The 17,452-nt window shown below is 50.9% G+C and overlaps 1 protein-coding gene across 1 annotated transcript; it reads right to left on the bottom strand.

Moving 5' to 3' along the window:
* Window positions 1-3,367: 3,367 nt before the first annotated feature.
* SLC26A9 (solute carrier family 26 member 9) lies at window positions 3,368-16,490 on the bottom strand. Its single transcript, XM_017832104.1, has 20 exons — window positions 16,366-16,490; window positions 15,230-15,369; window positions 14,926-15,036; window positions 14,470-14,645; window positions 13,600-13,764; window positions 12,893-13,045; window positions 12,457-12,539; window positions 12,043-12,190; window positions 11,210-11,323; window positions 10,672-10,749; window positions 10,044-10,139; window positions 8,114-8,220; window positions 7,495-7,564; window positions 7,310-7,402; window positions 6,773-6,889; window positions 5,898-6,215; window positions 5,629-5,683; window positions 5,083-5,228; window positions 4,238-4,315; window positions 3,368-3,643 (listed from the first exon to the last, which is right to left on the bottom strand). Exons 1-20 carry the CDS (start codon window positions 16,488-16,490, stop codon window positions 3,596-3,598), a joined length of 2,421 nt encoding a protein of 806 aa, XP_017687593.1. The 3' UTR covers window positions 3,368-3,595.
* Window positions 16,491-17,452: the final 962 nt, after the last annotated feature.

Raw genomic sequence — 17,452 nt, 5'->3', positions numbered from 1 at the left:
AAGGGACCTTAAAGACCACCCAGTTCCACTGCCTGCCATGGGCCGGGACACCTTCCACTAGCCCAGGTGGCTCCAAACCCCGTCCAACCCGGCCTTGGACACTTCCAGGGATGGGGCAGCCACAGCTTCTCTGGGCAACCTGTGCCAGGGCCTCCCCACCCAAACAGGGAAGAATTCCTTCCCAATATCCCATCTAAACCTTCTCTCTGTCAGTTTGCAGCCATTCCTTCCCGTTCTGTCGCTCTAGGTCCTGACGAACAGTCCCACCTTGGGTTCCTTGGGAGGATCAGCCAGGACCAGGCTGAGGAACATCCCAAGGCAGCCACAGTGTCGTGCCCTGGGTGTGGCAGCCCCACTCCTGACAGGCTTTAAATCCAAAACGTGCCCCTTCTTTCCATGATTCCACCAACCAGCACGATGGAACAGTTTTTCTTCACTTCTTGACAGCTGTCCTGTAGTGGATGTGAAGATTTATCCCACTTTCCTATGGCATAAACTGTCCCTGGATGCCAAATACCAGATGGGAACAGCCACGGAAATCCTTCTCTCAAATCAGCAGAAGCAGATGATTGTTCACATATTCTTTATTATCAAAAAAAAAAAAAAAAGAACGAAACCAATATTAAATTAAATAAATTACAAACATTTCTGAGCTGGTTATATGTCATGCATTTACCAAGGAAGGCTTCAGAGCCGTCACACATCAACATCACTGTTATTTTAAGAGCAATAAAGGGACACTGGAAGCTGAAAATTTCACCAGCGTGAATTTGAGCTTCCCTAATTCTCTGCCCAGGCACTTGGAAATTAAGCCTTTGGCCACATTGTGCCTCCAGCATGCTGATATTACATTTATTGCCAGAATTCACCCATGGCTGCAGAAATGAGGTTTCCTTCTGCCTGGGTCATCAGATTTCAGCGCAGTCGCTGCTGCTTTCTATCTGTCTCTCCTGACATCCCATCCTTCACACGTGTAGGAACTGCACAAAATACAATCTCTCTTTTCTGCACGGTCTGTTGCTCTGAGGCTTCCTGCGTTTGGACCTGAAATCAGCCTCCTGCAATGAATCCTGAAGGAAGAGCTGGAAATTGGAATTTTCCTCCTTTAATGTGATGCCACCTCAGAGACACAGAAATATTGATTAGGATAGCTTCTTGTTCCACTGCACCAACCTCTTTGTTGCTCTTTTTTCAAAGGAGCGCTCAGGCAGTAACAAAAGACCATGAGTAATCACCCTCAAAGATCATTTAAGAGACTTAATCTCTTGATTTTACCTTGTAGAACAAGCTAGGCATGGTTCTAGAGAAATCACTGCTGTCTGACATTAAAATAAGGAATAACCATTAGCTAGTGGGTTTTTTCTCTTGGAAACTACCCTCCTTTGGTTTTATTATTCTCTCCTGCACCACATAATCAGGAACTGAGGTAGAGAAATGGTGACTTAGTTAATGAGATGTTGCATAAAACCAAGCTGGCAGGGTCCTGATGTTGTTTCCTTTAATGGCTGCCTAGCTAAGATGGTTCATGAAGCTCTTTTTCCTTAAAAATGGGATATCTGGGAGCTGGAGGAAAATCCCACATTCTCTTCCCAGAAAGCCTTCAGCAATCTGCTGGTGAATCAGCTCATTAATGTCTAGGTACTCAAAAACTGTACATTAAAGCTTGCTCATATTTCTATTATCTTAGAGTAATAAAATAGAAATAACAGTTTAAAATATAATTTACTTTCATTATTTTAAGGCCCCTCTTTATTTTTTTTGCATTCATGGGAAGAAGACAGACTGCCCAGATTTACTTCCATTACTGTTCAGGTTTGTTTGGTGACTCCTGCATTTTATCCCAGTGCTGGAAATATTTTGTAGGGAGATTTGAAATGCAAACCAAAAATTGGTTTTGTTGCAATTAAAGACATACAAGTATGTGTCTTTATCCTAATTTTTTATAACCTCATCTTCATAAAAGCCATACTTGAGGTTGAAATGAGCTGAAGAAAGAAGGGTCCCTTTAACCCTTGGCTTGCACTTGGAATTTTCAGGTTTTGTATTGTCACCTTGTCATTACTGTCACAATCATCAGCACTGGGTAAGAAGGGAAGGCATCAGAAAAGGAAACTAAAATAGCAGTTGTTACAAGCATCACTCAGATGTAAAAGAATGTCTGTCAGGTTTTTAGAAATGATGAAGATCTCTGCAGTCTGTCTCTGGGTCAGTGAGGCAGGCGAGTTTGCCTGAGGTAGATAGTCCTGGCAGCATCAGTCTGAGGTGGATTTTAGTGAAATTTGTCAAATATAGTAGAGAATTAGTATGGAAATATCATATATTGAACAAGAGGTTTCTCTTGCTGCACAAGTGACAATTTGAGAGCTTGTCCCCAGAAGCCCTGCACAGCCCAGGGTGTCACTCGGGCTGTTCCCTGGTTGCAGGCATAAAATACACTCAAATTTCAGTTTCAGTGCTCTGGATCAATGGCATCATGAAAAATGTGCAGGAAGGGCTTCCTTCCCTGTCCCTGAATTTCCTATTTGGGATCAAAACGAGAAACACCTTTCCCCAAAGCACTTATCCATGTTCTGGATTCAATCTCTTCGTTTCTCCAGTCAACAAGAAGATGGGAAGAGCCAGAATTCCCTTGGGATTAATGCTTTCATGCCATTTACTGTCTAAGAGCCTTCTCTGAAGTATTGTTTGGTCAGTAAAAAGATCCTTAAAAAACTTAAAGGGGAGTTTGAACTGGACCCTGGGTCTTTTGGGCAGGTACACAACCCACCAGGCAGGCAGAGCAATATGCATGTAACAAGGAATTCTTACTTCTGATTAAAAGCACATCCTATTAGTAAATAAACCCCACATAATTCAGAAATTAGCCCTTCTGAGGGAGAGTGCCAAGATCTTTGGGGCGTCAGAAATACGGCACTGGTTTGAGGCACTGGTTTTTGAGGCAGTGGTTTCTGGGACACTGGGTCACAGAGAGAGGGGAGCAGGGGGCTCGTGGAAGAGGGGCCACAGGGGAGGCAGAGGTGGTGCTACACAGCCAGGAAGGGAATTTGGGGGGGCTGCACTTCCAGACCCCCCGAAGGTCAGTGCACATCCTAGAACGACGTTCCCCGGCAGAGCTGCGCCTTGCAAGAGCCGCTTTCGCTCGAGAATCAAAAGCCCTGAGAGGCTTTCAATATTTGCTTGTATTTCACTTCATCAGGAAGAGAGGGAAGAGGGGAAAAGGAAGGAGCAGGATGCCCAAATTACGTAATCCAACGTGGGCAGAAGGGTTCGATTGTGTGAGACAAAGGAGAGCGCTTGGCACCGGTGCCTGATCGTCCCCTGGGTTAAGGCACCTGCCTTCAAATGAACTCCCTTCTCCTCTAATCCATGAGATGGCATTTCCTGAGTTCCTGCTTCCCTGGGTTGCTGTTGCCTGCTCCAGAGTCCACTGCTCTGAACACCACAAACAGAGCAGGAAGGAGGGAGGAATCTGTCAGTCCAAGAGGTGTGATGGCCTCTTGCTTTGCAAACCTGTTGTATCCCCAGGTCTTCACAAAAGGATTGGAGGGAGGAGTCTGTTCTGGAGGGTTTGCCCACACTCTGGTGCTCCCTGTGCTCACAGGGCTGTCTGGGTTTCTGAGTGGAACATGCTTCCAAACATCTCCTGAAGGGCACAGAAGACACGCAGGGTTAGGGCACAGACCCACCCACACAGCTCAGCATTGTTCAGTCCCACAGGGAAACACCACCAGAACCCCCAGCCCTTCCCATCCCTTCTCCACGAGGCAAAGCTGGTGGTGGGAGTTGCTCTGCCTCCAGCTGTGCATGGATAGCATAGCAAAGGTCAACACTGGAACAGATCTCCCCCCAAGACCCAAATGTGAGTGTAAGTCAATGTGTCATTAATAAAGTCTGTGCTGCAAAACTTGACCAATGATCCTTTTTTTTTGGGTGTGAGCTAAACCTGATTCTCCAAGTTCCCCCCAGTGTGTGGAGACCGCAGGTCTGACTGTGAACCTGAGCTGTGTGGCCCAGAATGGATTAAAGGGTTCCCTGTGGGGTAACCTACCTGCTGCTCATCCAGGTGCCTGCCAGAGCTCCTCAGGACAGGGACTTAAAATCATAGTTGCAATTAACTTTTCAAAGCATTGCAGTTACCTGCAGGCTCAGGGGAGTTGCTGTCTAATCAATCCCAAACATGACTTCTGATTTCCACCTTACACCCGTGGCTGAGGCGAGCCCTGGCACTAGAACTCACCTCCTCCAGGTTCTTGAACTCTGCACTGCTTTCATCCACAGACTCGTCAGAGATGGACAGCTCTGTCTGGTTTGGCCTCTGTGCAGGGAAGAATCGAATCCACAAATTACCAGGGTCAAAAAGAATAAAAATAATGACTAACCCAGGCTCAAAACATCACACATGCTCCGACAGAAATGCCCAGGAGAAGGGGCACAGGAGGAATCCTGCTCCCTTTGTTTATCTCCTGTGACTAAGCTGGCATTGACATATCACTGTGCCCAGATATGAGATACCTTAACTTGTTCTTGTGAGATAATTGGCTCCCACTGCCCTGATTCCAACTAAATTACCACACAATAAACCAACCCCTGTTTGAGGAAAGAGCCTGTCTGACACTGTGCCGTCAGAATGTGCCACCTTCCTGCCTTGGCCTTTTCTCCTCCCAACCCAGGGAGAGTCCACGGATGCTGGGATCATTCCTGGATGGGTGAATCTGCTTTGCCTTCGTTTCTGAGGGCCAAATTCTGCCTCTGTGTGCAGCTGCCTGTTCCACCCAGCACCAAACTGAGGCCACAGTGCTGGAACAGCTCTTCTGGCTTCTCCAGGACGGGACAACATTCATCTCTCAGCCAAGGGGTTGTTACAAGACATTTACATTTCTGAATTCCCAGGGAAATCCATTCAGTCAGGAGGTGCTTGGCCTGTACACAACAACTAGGAGATGAAATATTTTGTTGGATTTAGGCATTTGCCACTTGAGATAAACAGGAGGCTTTATCAGTTGCAGTAGCAATTTGTTATTCAGCCTGTAAACCTGATAAGAAGAGTCCTGTGAGCTGGGAAAGCCTGTGGAGCAAATTTACCTCTTCCAAGATGGGTGGGTGGACAACTTCTTTGATATTTGCCTGTGCAAACAAAACAGCATCGTGGATGGTCAGGAAGATGTGACTTCTGTCCAGGCCTCCTTCCTCAAAGACTCCACCTGTGCTGATGTCACTGTACACCTGGGCTGGAGGGAGGAAAAGGCACATGAATGAGGAGGAAAGCAAAGGAGGAAGCCTTTGAGGGTGTCTGTGGCTGGCAGTGGCCTCTGAGCTGAGGCAAGGCTGGGGTGCATGGGGAAAAAGCAGGTTTGCTGCAGAAATGAGTGTAGGGATCTATTTTGTTCTCCACTTTTGGAGATGTTCCAGCCATGTCACTTCCCAAGTGAAAGGACTGATTTCATACATAGAGAACAGTGTTTCTCTTCCCTTTCTTCTGTTCTCTTCTCTCCTCTGTTCTGGTTTGGTCCAACAAAAGGCTGACATCTCACACGGTTTGCATAAAGAACACAAAAAAGTTCTCCTGTCTGTCAGGAGCACAGAAATGGGGGAAGATCACGTGGAAATGTGTTCTTTGTGGATTCTTACCCTGCACATTTGCCAAGAACACTTTAATCCCAATCTTCTGGTAACTGGAACACAACTAGAAGGGATGAGAGGGGAGAGAAAGGATTAATAAGACTGCTGCTCCAGCTTTTCTTAATACATAAAGTCTTATATCAGGGCTTTACATGTTCTGGGGATGCTGAAGGAGAAAAGCACACAAACCTATTGAGGCAGGTAAACACCTTTTATCAGAGATACCCAAGGAAGCAGAAGGCACTGCAGCTTGGCTTTGTTGGTAGTGCAGAACTAACCTTGCTCAGAGCTTTTGTGCCCATGAGGTCGACAAAACACACCCCGCTCATGTCCAGGATGATGGTGTGAAAGCTGATGTAGGGCGGTGCCGTCAGCACAGGGTCAACATCTGCCCTGGGCATGACGCTGAAGGTGCTTCCCTGCAGGGTGGTGGTGCTGCCCAGGTCCCTGGAGCTCTGCACCTGCCCGGCACCGTTGGCAGGGGGACGGAAGGTGACGTAGGAGATGCTGGCGCTGTTGGCAGTCGTCTGGTTGTTGTTGGTATCTGTTGGAGAGGTGCTTTCAAAGTCCTTCTGGAGCTCTTGCAGAGACAAGGTCTGCAGCAAAGCAGAAACGCAGAGTCAGGGCAGGGCACAACTGCCAGCACAGGCTGAGAGGTGACAGGTGGATGTGCCTGTGTCCACTGGCATGAGGTGTTTTAATCTGGGATGACTCCAGCCTGGTCCTAGACTGAGTGTCCCTTGGGGCTGGAGCTCGTTAGATTAATTTGGCATGATTCATCTTCACTGCTCAGCACTGCAAACCAAGTGGAGCTGGGGTGACTGGAAAATGGGCTTCAAAAGGGCACTTTGGAACTGAAATGCTGACACAGGTGCATCATCAGAGAAGGATGACAAGCCTGGTTTCTACCAGATTGTTCACCATGTTTCCATTCTAGCTATCTCTGTGGCTTTCTCTCTCCCAGGCATTCCCAGTCCTCCTGCATCCTAAGGTTTTGGCTGCTGGGAGGAGTGGAGATGTGGGCGGGAAGGAAAGGAGGTGAGAGGTGGTGAATGTGGCCAGGAAGAGAATGCAGAAAATCCTATGTCAAGGGGAGCTGTTTGGTGGGGACTTGGGATCTTATTCATCAGCACAGGAACCTGACCTGAGTTACCTTGTTCTGCTTCAATAAGAATTTCGGGAGCTTCGTTGGTGGCTGTGCTGTCCCCTTCTCCTGCCGTTTCACATACTTCTTCCTGGCCAAGTACACTTTCCCAGGATCCACCCCAGTCTGTTGGAAAGAAAGAGTTCTCTTTGAAAAAGCCTGTTCAGACCCATAGTCAGGGTCTTTCCTGGTATTTCCCAGTCTGACACCAGCTGTACACCGGGGTGAGATGATCCTGATGGCAACCAAACATCTTCAGCAACTCGGGGTACCTGCACATGCAGGGAGGAGAGACTTGCAGTAGCAGGATGCCCCTGTTTTGGCAGAGCTTGGAGGAGGATACCTTCCAGGGTTCAGGTATAACCCCTCAAATGAGCTCTACAAACAGTCCTGAAGCTCAGGGAGGAGAGGATGGAAGAGTAAAGGATGGATGTGACCATCTGTCACGATCATCCATGGCTTAATTATCTCCATGCAGCAATCCAGGAAAGAGCAAGGGCCATTTGGGATTGGCTGCAGGCAGAAATTTGTCAGGGCATCACTCACCTTGGCTACGACCTTCTCACGGAATATCTCTGAGTTGGCAAAATACAGAGGTGAGCAATAGGTCACAATTTTAATCCCATTAACCTCGTGTACCTGCAACAGAGACAAGAGCTCAGACCAGGCCTGGGTGCCAGTGGCAAACAAGGAACAGCACTTTCCCTGAGGATGCTTTATCTTCACCTTACCTTGTTGTAGGATTTGGGATTCTTGTAGATGTCAGTGGAAGTCACTTGGCCCAGGGCAGAGCCGTTCCGGCTGCAGGAAAGAAGGGATCAGCATTGGAGTGAACGGTGCAGGGGAAAGAAAACTGCTTTGATTCACATTCCACACCAGGATTTGAAAATTTGCTTTATGAAAATACATTTCATCCCTGCAGAGTCCACAGGGGAAAGAAAAAAAAAAAAAAAAAAAGACTCAGCAGTTTGAGATCCCAGACTGGGAAATGTTAATAAAGGGGCTTTGATGGATTAAAAAGGGTGTGAAAACTTCCCACCGGCCTCTGCACATGCACAGGGCTCGCTCCTTTGATGAGCAGGACTTTCTGCTGGGAGCTGTGCAGGGTGATTTTCATGCTGAAGTAAATACCCCGAGACTTCCCCTCGCCTTGGGATGTGCACGGGAGCGGGAATGCAGGCGGTAAATTAGCGCCTGCCATTCCTGTTTGCACATTCCGGGGAGGACACCTGCACTCCCCCGGGCTCCTGCCGCGCGTTCCTTCGAGACACGGGCCAGAGGTCGGTTATAAAACCCTGTATTCTGCCCCTGGCAGGTTTTGCTGTCTCTGGTCGCTGCGCTGGTACTCACAACTGGGTATGGAAAACCACGACCAGCACGGAAAATCCCACGCCCACCGCGACTCCGTAGGGAAGGCTCAGGAAGAAAGCGGAGAGGAAGCTCACCAGCCACACCAGCTGCAGGGAGAGAAGAGCGTGGCAGGTCATTTCTCTCCGCCAGGGATGGATGGAAAACGGCCCTGTGCTGATATCCCGGACTCCCAAAACCACATAGGATCAATAGACCAAGACTTGAATCCTCCAGAACCCGAATTCTCCGTTTTTTTTGCGTGTTTTCGCACGGAACATCCTTGCTGGGAAGTTTGCCAGGAGCCCCAGTTTCTCAGGCGTAAAAGCAGCCAGTGTGTTTCTTCACGACTGCACAAAGACAGTGCTCATTCCATCCAAAAAAGTATCAGCCTGGCTAGCCCAGGAAAGGCTCCTGCAGATCACACCATCTGCTCTCAGCCCCAAGAAGCTCCTGCTGGCAGTCAGAGCATTTCAGAAGGAATCAGCATCTCCCCGAAAACCTCCTGAGCACCTGCTATAAATGGCCCGGCCACAGAGCAGGTCTGATGGCCAAGTATGACAGAGCACCCCAAAACCTGCTTCACCTCCAGCTCAGAGCTCTGACATCTGTCATTTTTATGTGTTAGCGCTTGAGCAGCTCCTTCCACATGAAATTAGTCCTGCCCCAGCTCATAAACTTGCCCTCTGAGAATCATTATCAGGTTATTTTAATCCCATCCTCAAGACTAATGAAACCTAACTTTGACCTTGGACAAGTCAGAGTAACTGATGACTTCAGCCTCCTCATTTATATGGATTGTGTATATAAATGGCAGGGAAGGGCTTCCCACCATCCAGGCTTCGTGCTGGGCTCTATCTGTGGAGTTAGTTGTCCTGAAACACAACCAGCCTTAAGGTGATGAACACCAGTGGCCTGACAACACCCAGAATCAGTGTTCCCCATTTTGGGACAAGACACTGAATCTAGTTCAAATTCCAAGGAGATTAAGGTCAGGGGAATCCCGTTCACTCCACTGGCATCTGCCTGGTCCCTGCTCTCCCTGCACCAATCTCCAGGCAGCACCAAGCACCTCCACTCAGTCCACCATCCCCTCAGGGGTCTGCTCAGGCTTTGCCCTGGGGTCTCTAAGCCCATGGGGTCGGTCTGTGCTCCCCTGTGTGAGCTCTGGTAAAGGTTAGTAACTTCACTGCCCTCACATGAACTGCCAGAGCCGACAGACCTTCCAACCCACCCACCAGCATCAGCAGAACCCGCTCAGAGATGTGCTCAAATTGCCAACCCATCCCTCCTCCAGCACCTGTTTGAACAGTATTTTGGGAAAGCTCTTAAAGACTCAGGTCAGCCCCTCTGGACTCCTGATTCCTCCGATAAGGGGGTTTGTCGGGACCTGACAGGATATTGGCTCAGTGTCCACACACACCACTCAGCCGTGGGAGTCCTGTTCAAACACTGTCTTTTTATGTCAGACATTTCCAAATTCCGTTCTCACTCCCCCGCACCCCCTGCCTGGGTTTATACATCAACCAGTGCCTGGAGTCCTTATCACTGTGAAGGGCTCTCCTCACCCTGGAGGGCTATTGTGTGAGTTTTTAAGTCATGACTCCCAGATATTGAGCAGGGCCGGTTTGGCTAGTTCTGGGCAAACAGGCTCCCGCAGTTGATTGGCATTTAAACACAGCAGGTAATAGTTCAGGCCTCTCTGATATGTGCTCTGAGCACCAGGGTGCTCAGCTGGCCAGGACAGGCTCCGGGACCTCGTTGGTGAGGGGTTGGAAGTACCATCACACTGAGAGAGCAAAACCCACCTCCTGCAAGGGATTCACACCCCTAAATGCCCCCCAGAACCTGCTGGTCCTGCCCAGGCCCCACACAGCCCTGGGCTGGGCTGCCAGGTGAGGCAGGTGATGCTCCCACCACCCCAGGCACTCACGCAGTCCAGCTTGCTCTTCTTCCACAGGTAGAAGGGATCAGCCAACTGCTTGAGGGAGTTTTTCAGGTTCACTGCAATGAGGGCTCCCAGGACAGACTGTGGAGGAGAGGAGATGGTGTCAGCCAGGATGTGGATGTGCCATGTTTGGCAGCAGATGCTTTCTGCAGCATCTGCCTTCCTTGGTCCGGATCCCACAAGGAAATGGGGAAGGCTGATGCTCACAAAGATCTTGCCTGAATCTAAGCAGAGTATTTTAGACTATTCTCTGACTGTAATTTAGACTGTTGTTTAGACTTCTATTTGCCCAGAGAAGCTGTGGCTGCCCCATCCCTGGAAGTGCCCAAGGCCAGGTTGGACGGGGCTTGGAGCAACCTGGGCTAGTGGAAGGTGTCCCTGCCCATGGCAGGGGGTGGAATGAGATGAGCTTTAAGGTCCCTTCCAACCCCATCCATTCTATGATTCTGTGATCTTGCTTCCAGAGGCTCAGTCCAGAGAGGTCTCCAGGCCAGGAACAAACCCCCTCCCATGCAGCAGTCTGCATGAGGGTTTTTTTGGAGCCAGACTGCGCCTTCTCTTGGGTGTGTGGAGCCTGTGTCGCAACGGCCGCTTGCACAGATGTTTGTGTTACCTTTGGAAGAGGTTCCAGGTAGATTCCCAGAGACAACATGGTCACCATAACCACCAAGGCCACAAAGAAACTTGCCACCTTCAGAGAGGAGAGAAATCACTTCAGCAAACAGCAATGTCTCCCCAAACTCCCCAGGGGCCTTTCTCCTCCTGCTGCTGCAGCCAAGGGCACAACTGGTCACTGCAGTATTTTCTGTGAGCAGATGATTGCCTCTGAAAATAGGCAGGATTTTGAAGATCTCACAGATAACCACAAACTTCCCTCGCTGGTAGCTCTGAGAGCCAGACTGGGAATGCAGATTGACAGCTCTACATCTGTGACCAATCCAAAGAACCACCCAGGGAACAAAATGGGGTTGGAGAGGGAAGAAATTCTCCTTTAGCAACAACAACGTGGAGCACTCGAATGTGAAGCTTCTCCAGACCTGCAGAGCCACGTCAGGCTGGCAAAGCACGTGGCAGCTCAAGGGTTTGTGCTCAAGGAGGGTCATGTAGGGAAGAGAGGAGGAGGAGGAAGAGGAGGAGGAGGAGGTACTAACTTGGGATTTTGCTCCTGCCCCATCCACGGCAAGAGTGACAGAGAGAGCACAGCAGATCACGTGGATTTTGAAGAAGGATCCAAAGAAGTTGCTGCAGCCCAGGGCCAGCATTTCCTGCAGAGATGTGGAATATAGTCATCACAAAGAACAGCAGCCCGTCCTGCCAACATGTGTGAGCAACCAGGAGAGCAGGTGCCTGAGTCTGGGGTCTGTGTGGCCAGAGAAGGGCCCTGTTTTCCCTGCAGTGTATCCCAGACTCTTTCCTTTCAGTAAGAGCTGGGATGGGTTCTGGTATAGCAGGGAAACCTGGAAGCACAATTCCACATAAACACGTTGTCATCTGTTGACACACTAAGGGCAGGGCTCCATGTGGTATGTGTGGCTGTTATTGAAAGCTGCCACTGTGCCAGTGATGACAAAAGAGGATTATTTAATGTCCTGCCTCCCACAGTATCTGGGTGACACACCAGGAATCCAGGTCTTTCTCTGCTCGCTGAGAAATACATGTGCCTGTTGTGCTCCAACAACCTGCCAAAAAGGCCGTCTGTGCCAGCAGAACCCCCGGGTCTGGAGGGAGAGCAAGGCAGCAGAGCTCAGCCTTAGGCTCCCTTCCCTCTTCCAGGCTCTCTGCAGCTCAGTGGAGACGTGTCTGCCGTGTCCTTTTGCCCCCACGTGGCACTGTGCCACCTGAGCCTGCCAGCGAGGGGGAGCAGCTCGTCTGGTTGGAGCGCGGCACGTCCGAGCGCTTCTCCCGTTCACGCCGGGAGGTTTTCCCTTCACGCCTGAGAGCGAGAGGAGCAGTCCCTGCCCGCGCCTCCCAACCCGAGCGTTACCTGGTTGGGGTCCACGTCGTAGCCGTGCTTGGCTGCCAGAGTCCTGCCCATGGCCAGGTTGATCACGTAGCCCACGATGGCGAGCGAGAAGGCCGTGCCCACCATGTCCTTCCACTTGCTCACCAGGGGCAGGGTGGGCTCTGGGAACCTGCACTCAGAGCAGAGTTGTGACGTGAGTGTCTGTGGGCCGGCGGGGTGGGTGAGGAGCTGGTGTGCTCAGGAGTGACATAACCCATGTCTGCGCTGTGCACAGCTCGAGTGGGTGGTGGGGGTTGTGTCACAGTGCTGCCTGACAGTCCTGGAAGGGGACTGTCACACAGCAGGGAAGAGTGAGGTGTTTTCCAGGTTGCAGGAGGAGGAGGAGGAGGAAGGAAAACTGTCTGGAAGGTGAGTCAGAGCTGCACAGGCTCTTACCCCATACTGATCTTCCCGACGACTGGCATGCCGTACTTCTCGGGCATGTTAAAGCTGCCAGAGATTGCAGTTGCAACTATTACCTGAAAGGCAATAAAGAGAATAAAGAGCAGTGAGTGAGCAGGGAGAGCTGAGCTGGCTCAGAGCACTAATCTTGCTGTGCTCTCGGGGCTGGCAGAATAAAATCACCACCAAATTTGGGCGAGGAGAGGAGAAAACAGTCCCAGCAGGAGTTATGTTCCCCATCCCCAGGATGCAGGTACAACCTAACAGGGCTGAGCTGGGAGTCAGAGGTGTCCTGCATGAGGATGGCCCAATTTCTGACCCCAAGCCACGTCATATTCACTGTGTAGACACTCTACATGATGGGTCTGCTGTGACCAGCAGGGCTGGGAGGGGCGGGGAGGGTCTGAGGGACAGCCTGGGTGTCACTTACGATGATGATCTCCATGGGGATGGGCATCCGGATCTTCTTCATGTACTTGAGGTTGAGCTCCTTGACAACGATCAGGAGCACAGCACTGACCAAGGCATAGACCAGGGAGGCCAGGTTGGTTTTGGGCAGACCTTTACAAATGTCAATGAATGTCTGAAGGGGAGAGAAGAGGAGAAGGTGTCACAGGGAACCAGAGACTCCGGGCAACACGGGCAGCACAGCGGAGAGAACTTGTCACCATAATCACTGCAAACACCCTGAGATGGGAGGGGAGATGAGATGGGATGAGAGAAGTGCTGGAAACTTCTCTGAGGGATCAGCCACCAGCCCTGGGCCTGTGCTGGTGGTTAAATGCAGTTCTGCCTGCATCAGTGGAGGATGCATCCACGGAAGATACAGGAAATCCAGGGAATGGGAAAACCTGCTCATAGAGGAAGTTTCTTTTGCTAACGATTGTAAATGTAAAGCAACACAGTTCACATTCTCCCCAAATCCCAGCCCCATTTAATGATTTCTTATTGGAAACTCTCAGACAGGGGCTCAGCTAATGCCCTGCAGGGCAGCAGCAGGGTGTGCAGGGCAGGGCTGGTGGACGGATTCCCCTTCCCTCCGCCCTTCCCTTCTCTCCAAGCCCCCCCTTTCCCTCAGGGGGGTGTCAGTGATGCCTGAGGGGTGGTGGAAGGTGTCTGCCCAGAGCACCCACTTACGTAGACGATAGCTAAGGGCCCGGTGTAAGACGGGACTGTCAAGCCGAAGACGTACTTGAGCACGGAGATGAGGATCTGCAGCCCCGCCGCCGTCATGAAGCCCCTGATGAAGGACTCGGAGAGGTAGATGGCAACAAAGCCAAACTGCACAAATCCCAGGCACAGCTAGAGGGTGGGACAGACGAGGTGCCATCAGAACCGTGACAGCCCCAAGTGTCCCTTTGGCACCGGTGTGGACAGAGGAGGAGGAGGACGGAGCATCTCCCACAGGTGTTTCCTTGCAGGTTATTGGATGGACAGATCCCCCCCTCTGGAGGGGGACAGATCCCCCCCGGCCCAGCTGCCCCACAGGGTTTTGGAGGGGATGATCCCCCCTGGGGTGGCACAGGGACAGCAGCTCCAGGGCAGTGACCCCTTGGCAGGCAGAGCTCCTGCATCCAGGACAGGGCTGGGCCACCTCTGGCTGCGGGGACAGCAGGGACTCTTAGGAAGAGCCTCTTCCCAAAGCTTGGCACAACGTCTGGGGGATTTTGGTGGGACCAAGCTGGACTGAAGGGCTGCAGAGCTGCAGAGGTGTCAGACAGGCTGCTCCCTCCCACACAGCCACGGGCTAGGCTGTCCTGGAGCAGGGATGGGGAGAGGAGAGCTGCAGGGTGCCACCACTGGCTGCTATCCTGCCCTCACTGCGTGGAGAATTTCACACCGAGACCAAAGCAGGGGTGGCATCCCCCCAAACCCCTATTTTGAGGCATCCCACTGAGAAGTGGGGCCTCTTCCAGCATCTGCTGCCACCATCCCTGCTCCAGGGAGAGCTTGGCTGACTCCCCGCGGGTCAGAGGACTCAGCAGGGGTGGTGCAGCAAGTCCTTACCTGTATGATGGCTGTCAGGCAGGCTAAGGTGGCAGAGATCTCCAGCCTGGCCGCCTCCAGGGCCGTGGTGTTCACGCTGGTCTCATTGGTGGTGTGGTTGAAGTACTGGAAGTCCGACTCTGGAGCCAACTCATTGCAGATGTTGCCAACAATAATGCTGATGACAGCAAAGGTACCTGCAGCACAAGACAGTGAGGTCAGGAGCTCTCTCTAGGGAGCATCCTGTCCTGGAAGGCGCTGGGGCAGGTTGGGCTCTGCAGGCCGAGTCACCCAGCCAGTCACCAGCCCCACAGAGGGATGTGGCCACGGTTCAGTGGGGTCAGATCCTGCTGTGCAGCCAGAATCAGGGATCCCACAAACCCCTGACAGACCAAACAGCCCCATTCTGGGACACACTGAGTATTCCCAGCCAGTATTTAACTGTTTTGTGCAGACAATCGCTCTGCAGACTCTTACCTGGGACCATCTGATGGATTCCCCCAAGGAAGAAGTATGGTACCAAGGGGAAGAAGGAGGAGTAGAGCCCATTGACAGGAGGCAGATTGGCCAGGAGAGCAAAGGCCATCCCTGGAAAACACAAGGGAAATGGGCACTGCAAAGAAATATAGGAACAACCAGGTTGGAGGTAGAGTTTGGGTTTATACATGTCAGCAGGGGAGGCAGGAAACCCCCCCCAAACTGGGCATCAGCATCGTCTGCAGACCTTCAGCTGGCAAACTGGTACTCCCTTTTGGAGACCCAGACAGTCATCACATCTCACCTTGTGGCACCTGAATCGTCCCAGCACTGAGCCCACCGAGGACATCAGGCAAAATATAGTCCTTAATTTTATACTTGGGAAGCCACACGAGTATCGGGAACAGGCGAAAGAGGGTGAGTTTGAATCTGGAAGCCGAACACCTAAAGGAGATATAAAAAATAAAAGCAAATAAGTAAAGAAGGGAGGAAGCAGGGGAGCTGGGAAGTGAGCAAGGAAGGATCTTCCCAGGACTGTCTCAACCTTTCTCCCTCACCAAATTCTGAGCCCAGAGTTTGGGGCACTTCCCTTCCCTACAAGGCCAAGATTCTCATGGTTAATTAGCTGTACACACGGTGGAGGGTTATTATGGGGACCTTCCTCATATAGTGAGAGGTCCCCAATGCTGCCACAGCTGGAACCTGCAAAGAATGAAGGATTTAGCTCCCCAATATCCTGCTCCCCTTCAGACAGGGGATAGGTGAGCTGTGGGGAGGAAACACAGCTCAGAGATTCATGGGACAGTTGCACAGAGCCAAAGATGAACTTTTTCAGGTGCTTGGTCACAAAAAACCCTCCAAGCGTGTCTGAAAAAAGAAGATTGTTTCTGGATTGACACATGCAACATCTCACATTTCTTTTTGCTATGTGCATGTTTATTCTTTCCTGTATTACTGCCTTCCTTTTTTCCAAGGAAGGAAGATAGATTTCCAGGAAATGTATCAGCAGGGTTATTCATCTTTATTTGCATGATTATAAACCTTTCTTTAAGTTGGTATTGGTTTTGATCAGGAAGCTGATAAAAGGAAAATACAGATGAAAAGCTTAAAAAAATAATCCACATGCCAATACCCACACCACCAATTGTACTCTTTTCACTATTCAAAAAAACACCTCTGGAAACAGAACCCCAAATCCCAAATGCACTTAGTGCAAACTCTTCTGCTGATTTGCCTTCCAGCTCAACGGTGAAAAGAGCCCCCAGTTTCACTTGCTTCAGTACAATTTGCATTTCTCCCATGCCCTTTCATCCATCAAAACCCCGAAGACCACGGAGAAGGCTTCCCAGGATAAAAATGGGAACTACATCCCCAGGTCTGAGTTATACCCCAACTCCAGACTACATCTACGTTTACCCCAGCTGTAGCATTCTCTGTTACCTGAAAAGGCTCCTCAGCTTTTCCCCAATGGGGTAAGTTCTGGCTTTCTTCTCAAACTCCTCGTCGAAGAGGCTGACGGAGTACGCGGGGCGGTCCACGACATAGCGAGGCCTGGCCTGGCTCATCTCTGGGTCATTAAAGTTTTTCCCAGAAAAAAAAAAAAAGGAGAAAAAAAGCAAAGCCAAGAATGTGAGTGGAGCTGGCCCCACCTGCAGTATAACAGACCGGACACCTCCAGCGTCTGGGAGCCCTCCCCGAACTTCTCCACCCTAAATAGTTTCCCCGTGGCGCAGAGGCAGGTCCTGGGAGTGGCTTCTCCCAGCTCCAGGGGCTGCTGCTCCTGCACAGGGAGCTTTACCAGCTCCTGGGAGGTGATGCTAATGAGTGATGCCGTGCAAAGGGGACAGAGCCATCCTGGATTGCCTGGCACAGAGGGTTTTAGCAGCTCTTTGGAAGTTGGTGTTAACGAGTGATGTCGTGCAAAAGGGATCCAGCCGGTCCTGGATTGCCTGGCAGGCGAGCAGGGATGTTAATCTTGGCTCTGCCAGCAGCTGCCTTTTTGCCTGGGGCGAGTCACTTGACCTTTCTCGTGCCTCAGTTTCACCACCGGTGGGGCTGCCAAGACTTTGCAAGGCTGGGCAGCCCTGGCACGGTTTGCAGTGGGAGATACTGGCACCACGATCAAAGGCTGTTTCCATCCGAGGTGTTCCTGCCACACTGCCCAGTCCCACTGGCATTCCACAGCCTTCCCAATCCTCTCCTGCCATGAGAGGCTGTGGATGAGTCCTTGGTTTACTCTAGGAAGTGATGTGCAGAGAGATAACTGTTGCTACTTCATGTCAGTGATGAAGATGCCAAAACATCTGGGCAGACTAGTCCTGCCCTGTATCTGGGTCTCACCAGAGAGATGATGAACTCAAGAGAACCCTTATTTTACTATTACCAGCCATGCCTGGGAAGAGGGGAGAATCATCCCAAACTGGCCAGGCTGGGAGGGGAGGGAGGAAGTGGTCAGATATAAAACAAGGATCTTGGTAATTATTTGTGGTTTGGCCTGTATCTAAGTGGGTCATTGCCCAACACAGGA

This window comes from Lepidothrix coronata, unplaced genomic scaffold (assembly GCF_001604755.1).
Source record: "Lepidothrix coronata isolate B3197 unplaced genomic scaffold, Lepidothrix_coronata-1.0 Scaffold199, whole genome shotgun sequence".
Taxonomy (NCBI): Eukaryota; Metazoa; Chordata; class Aves; order Passeriformes; family Pipridae; genus Lepidothrix; species Lepidothrix coronata.
This window is presented reverse-complemented; position numbering and strand designations above follow the sequence as displayed.

Bases quoted from the DNA above. Each gene is read 5' to 3' on its own strand.
- SLC26A9 (XM_017832104.1), bottom strand. From the start codon at position 16,490: ATGAGCCAGGCCAGGCCTCGCTATGTCGTGGACCGCCCCGCGTACTCC. The intron at 15,370-16,365 runs GTAACAGAGAAT...TATCTCCTTTAG, and splicing joins AAGCTGAGGAGCCTTTTCAG to GTGTTCGGCTTCCAGATTCA. The intron at 12,191-12,456 runs GTAAGAGCCTGT...CTCTGAGTGCAG, and splicing joins GTCGGGAAGATCAGTATGGG to GTTCCCAGAGCCCACCCTGC.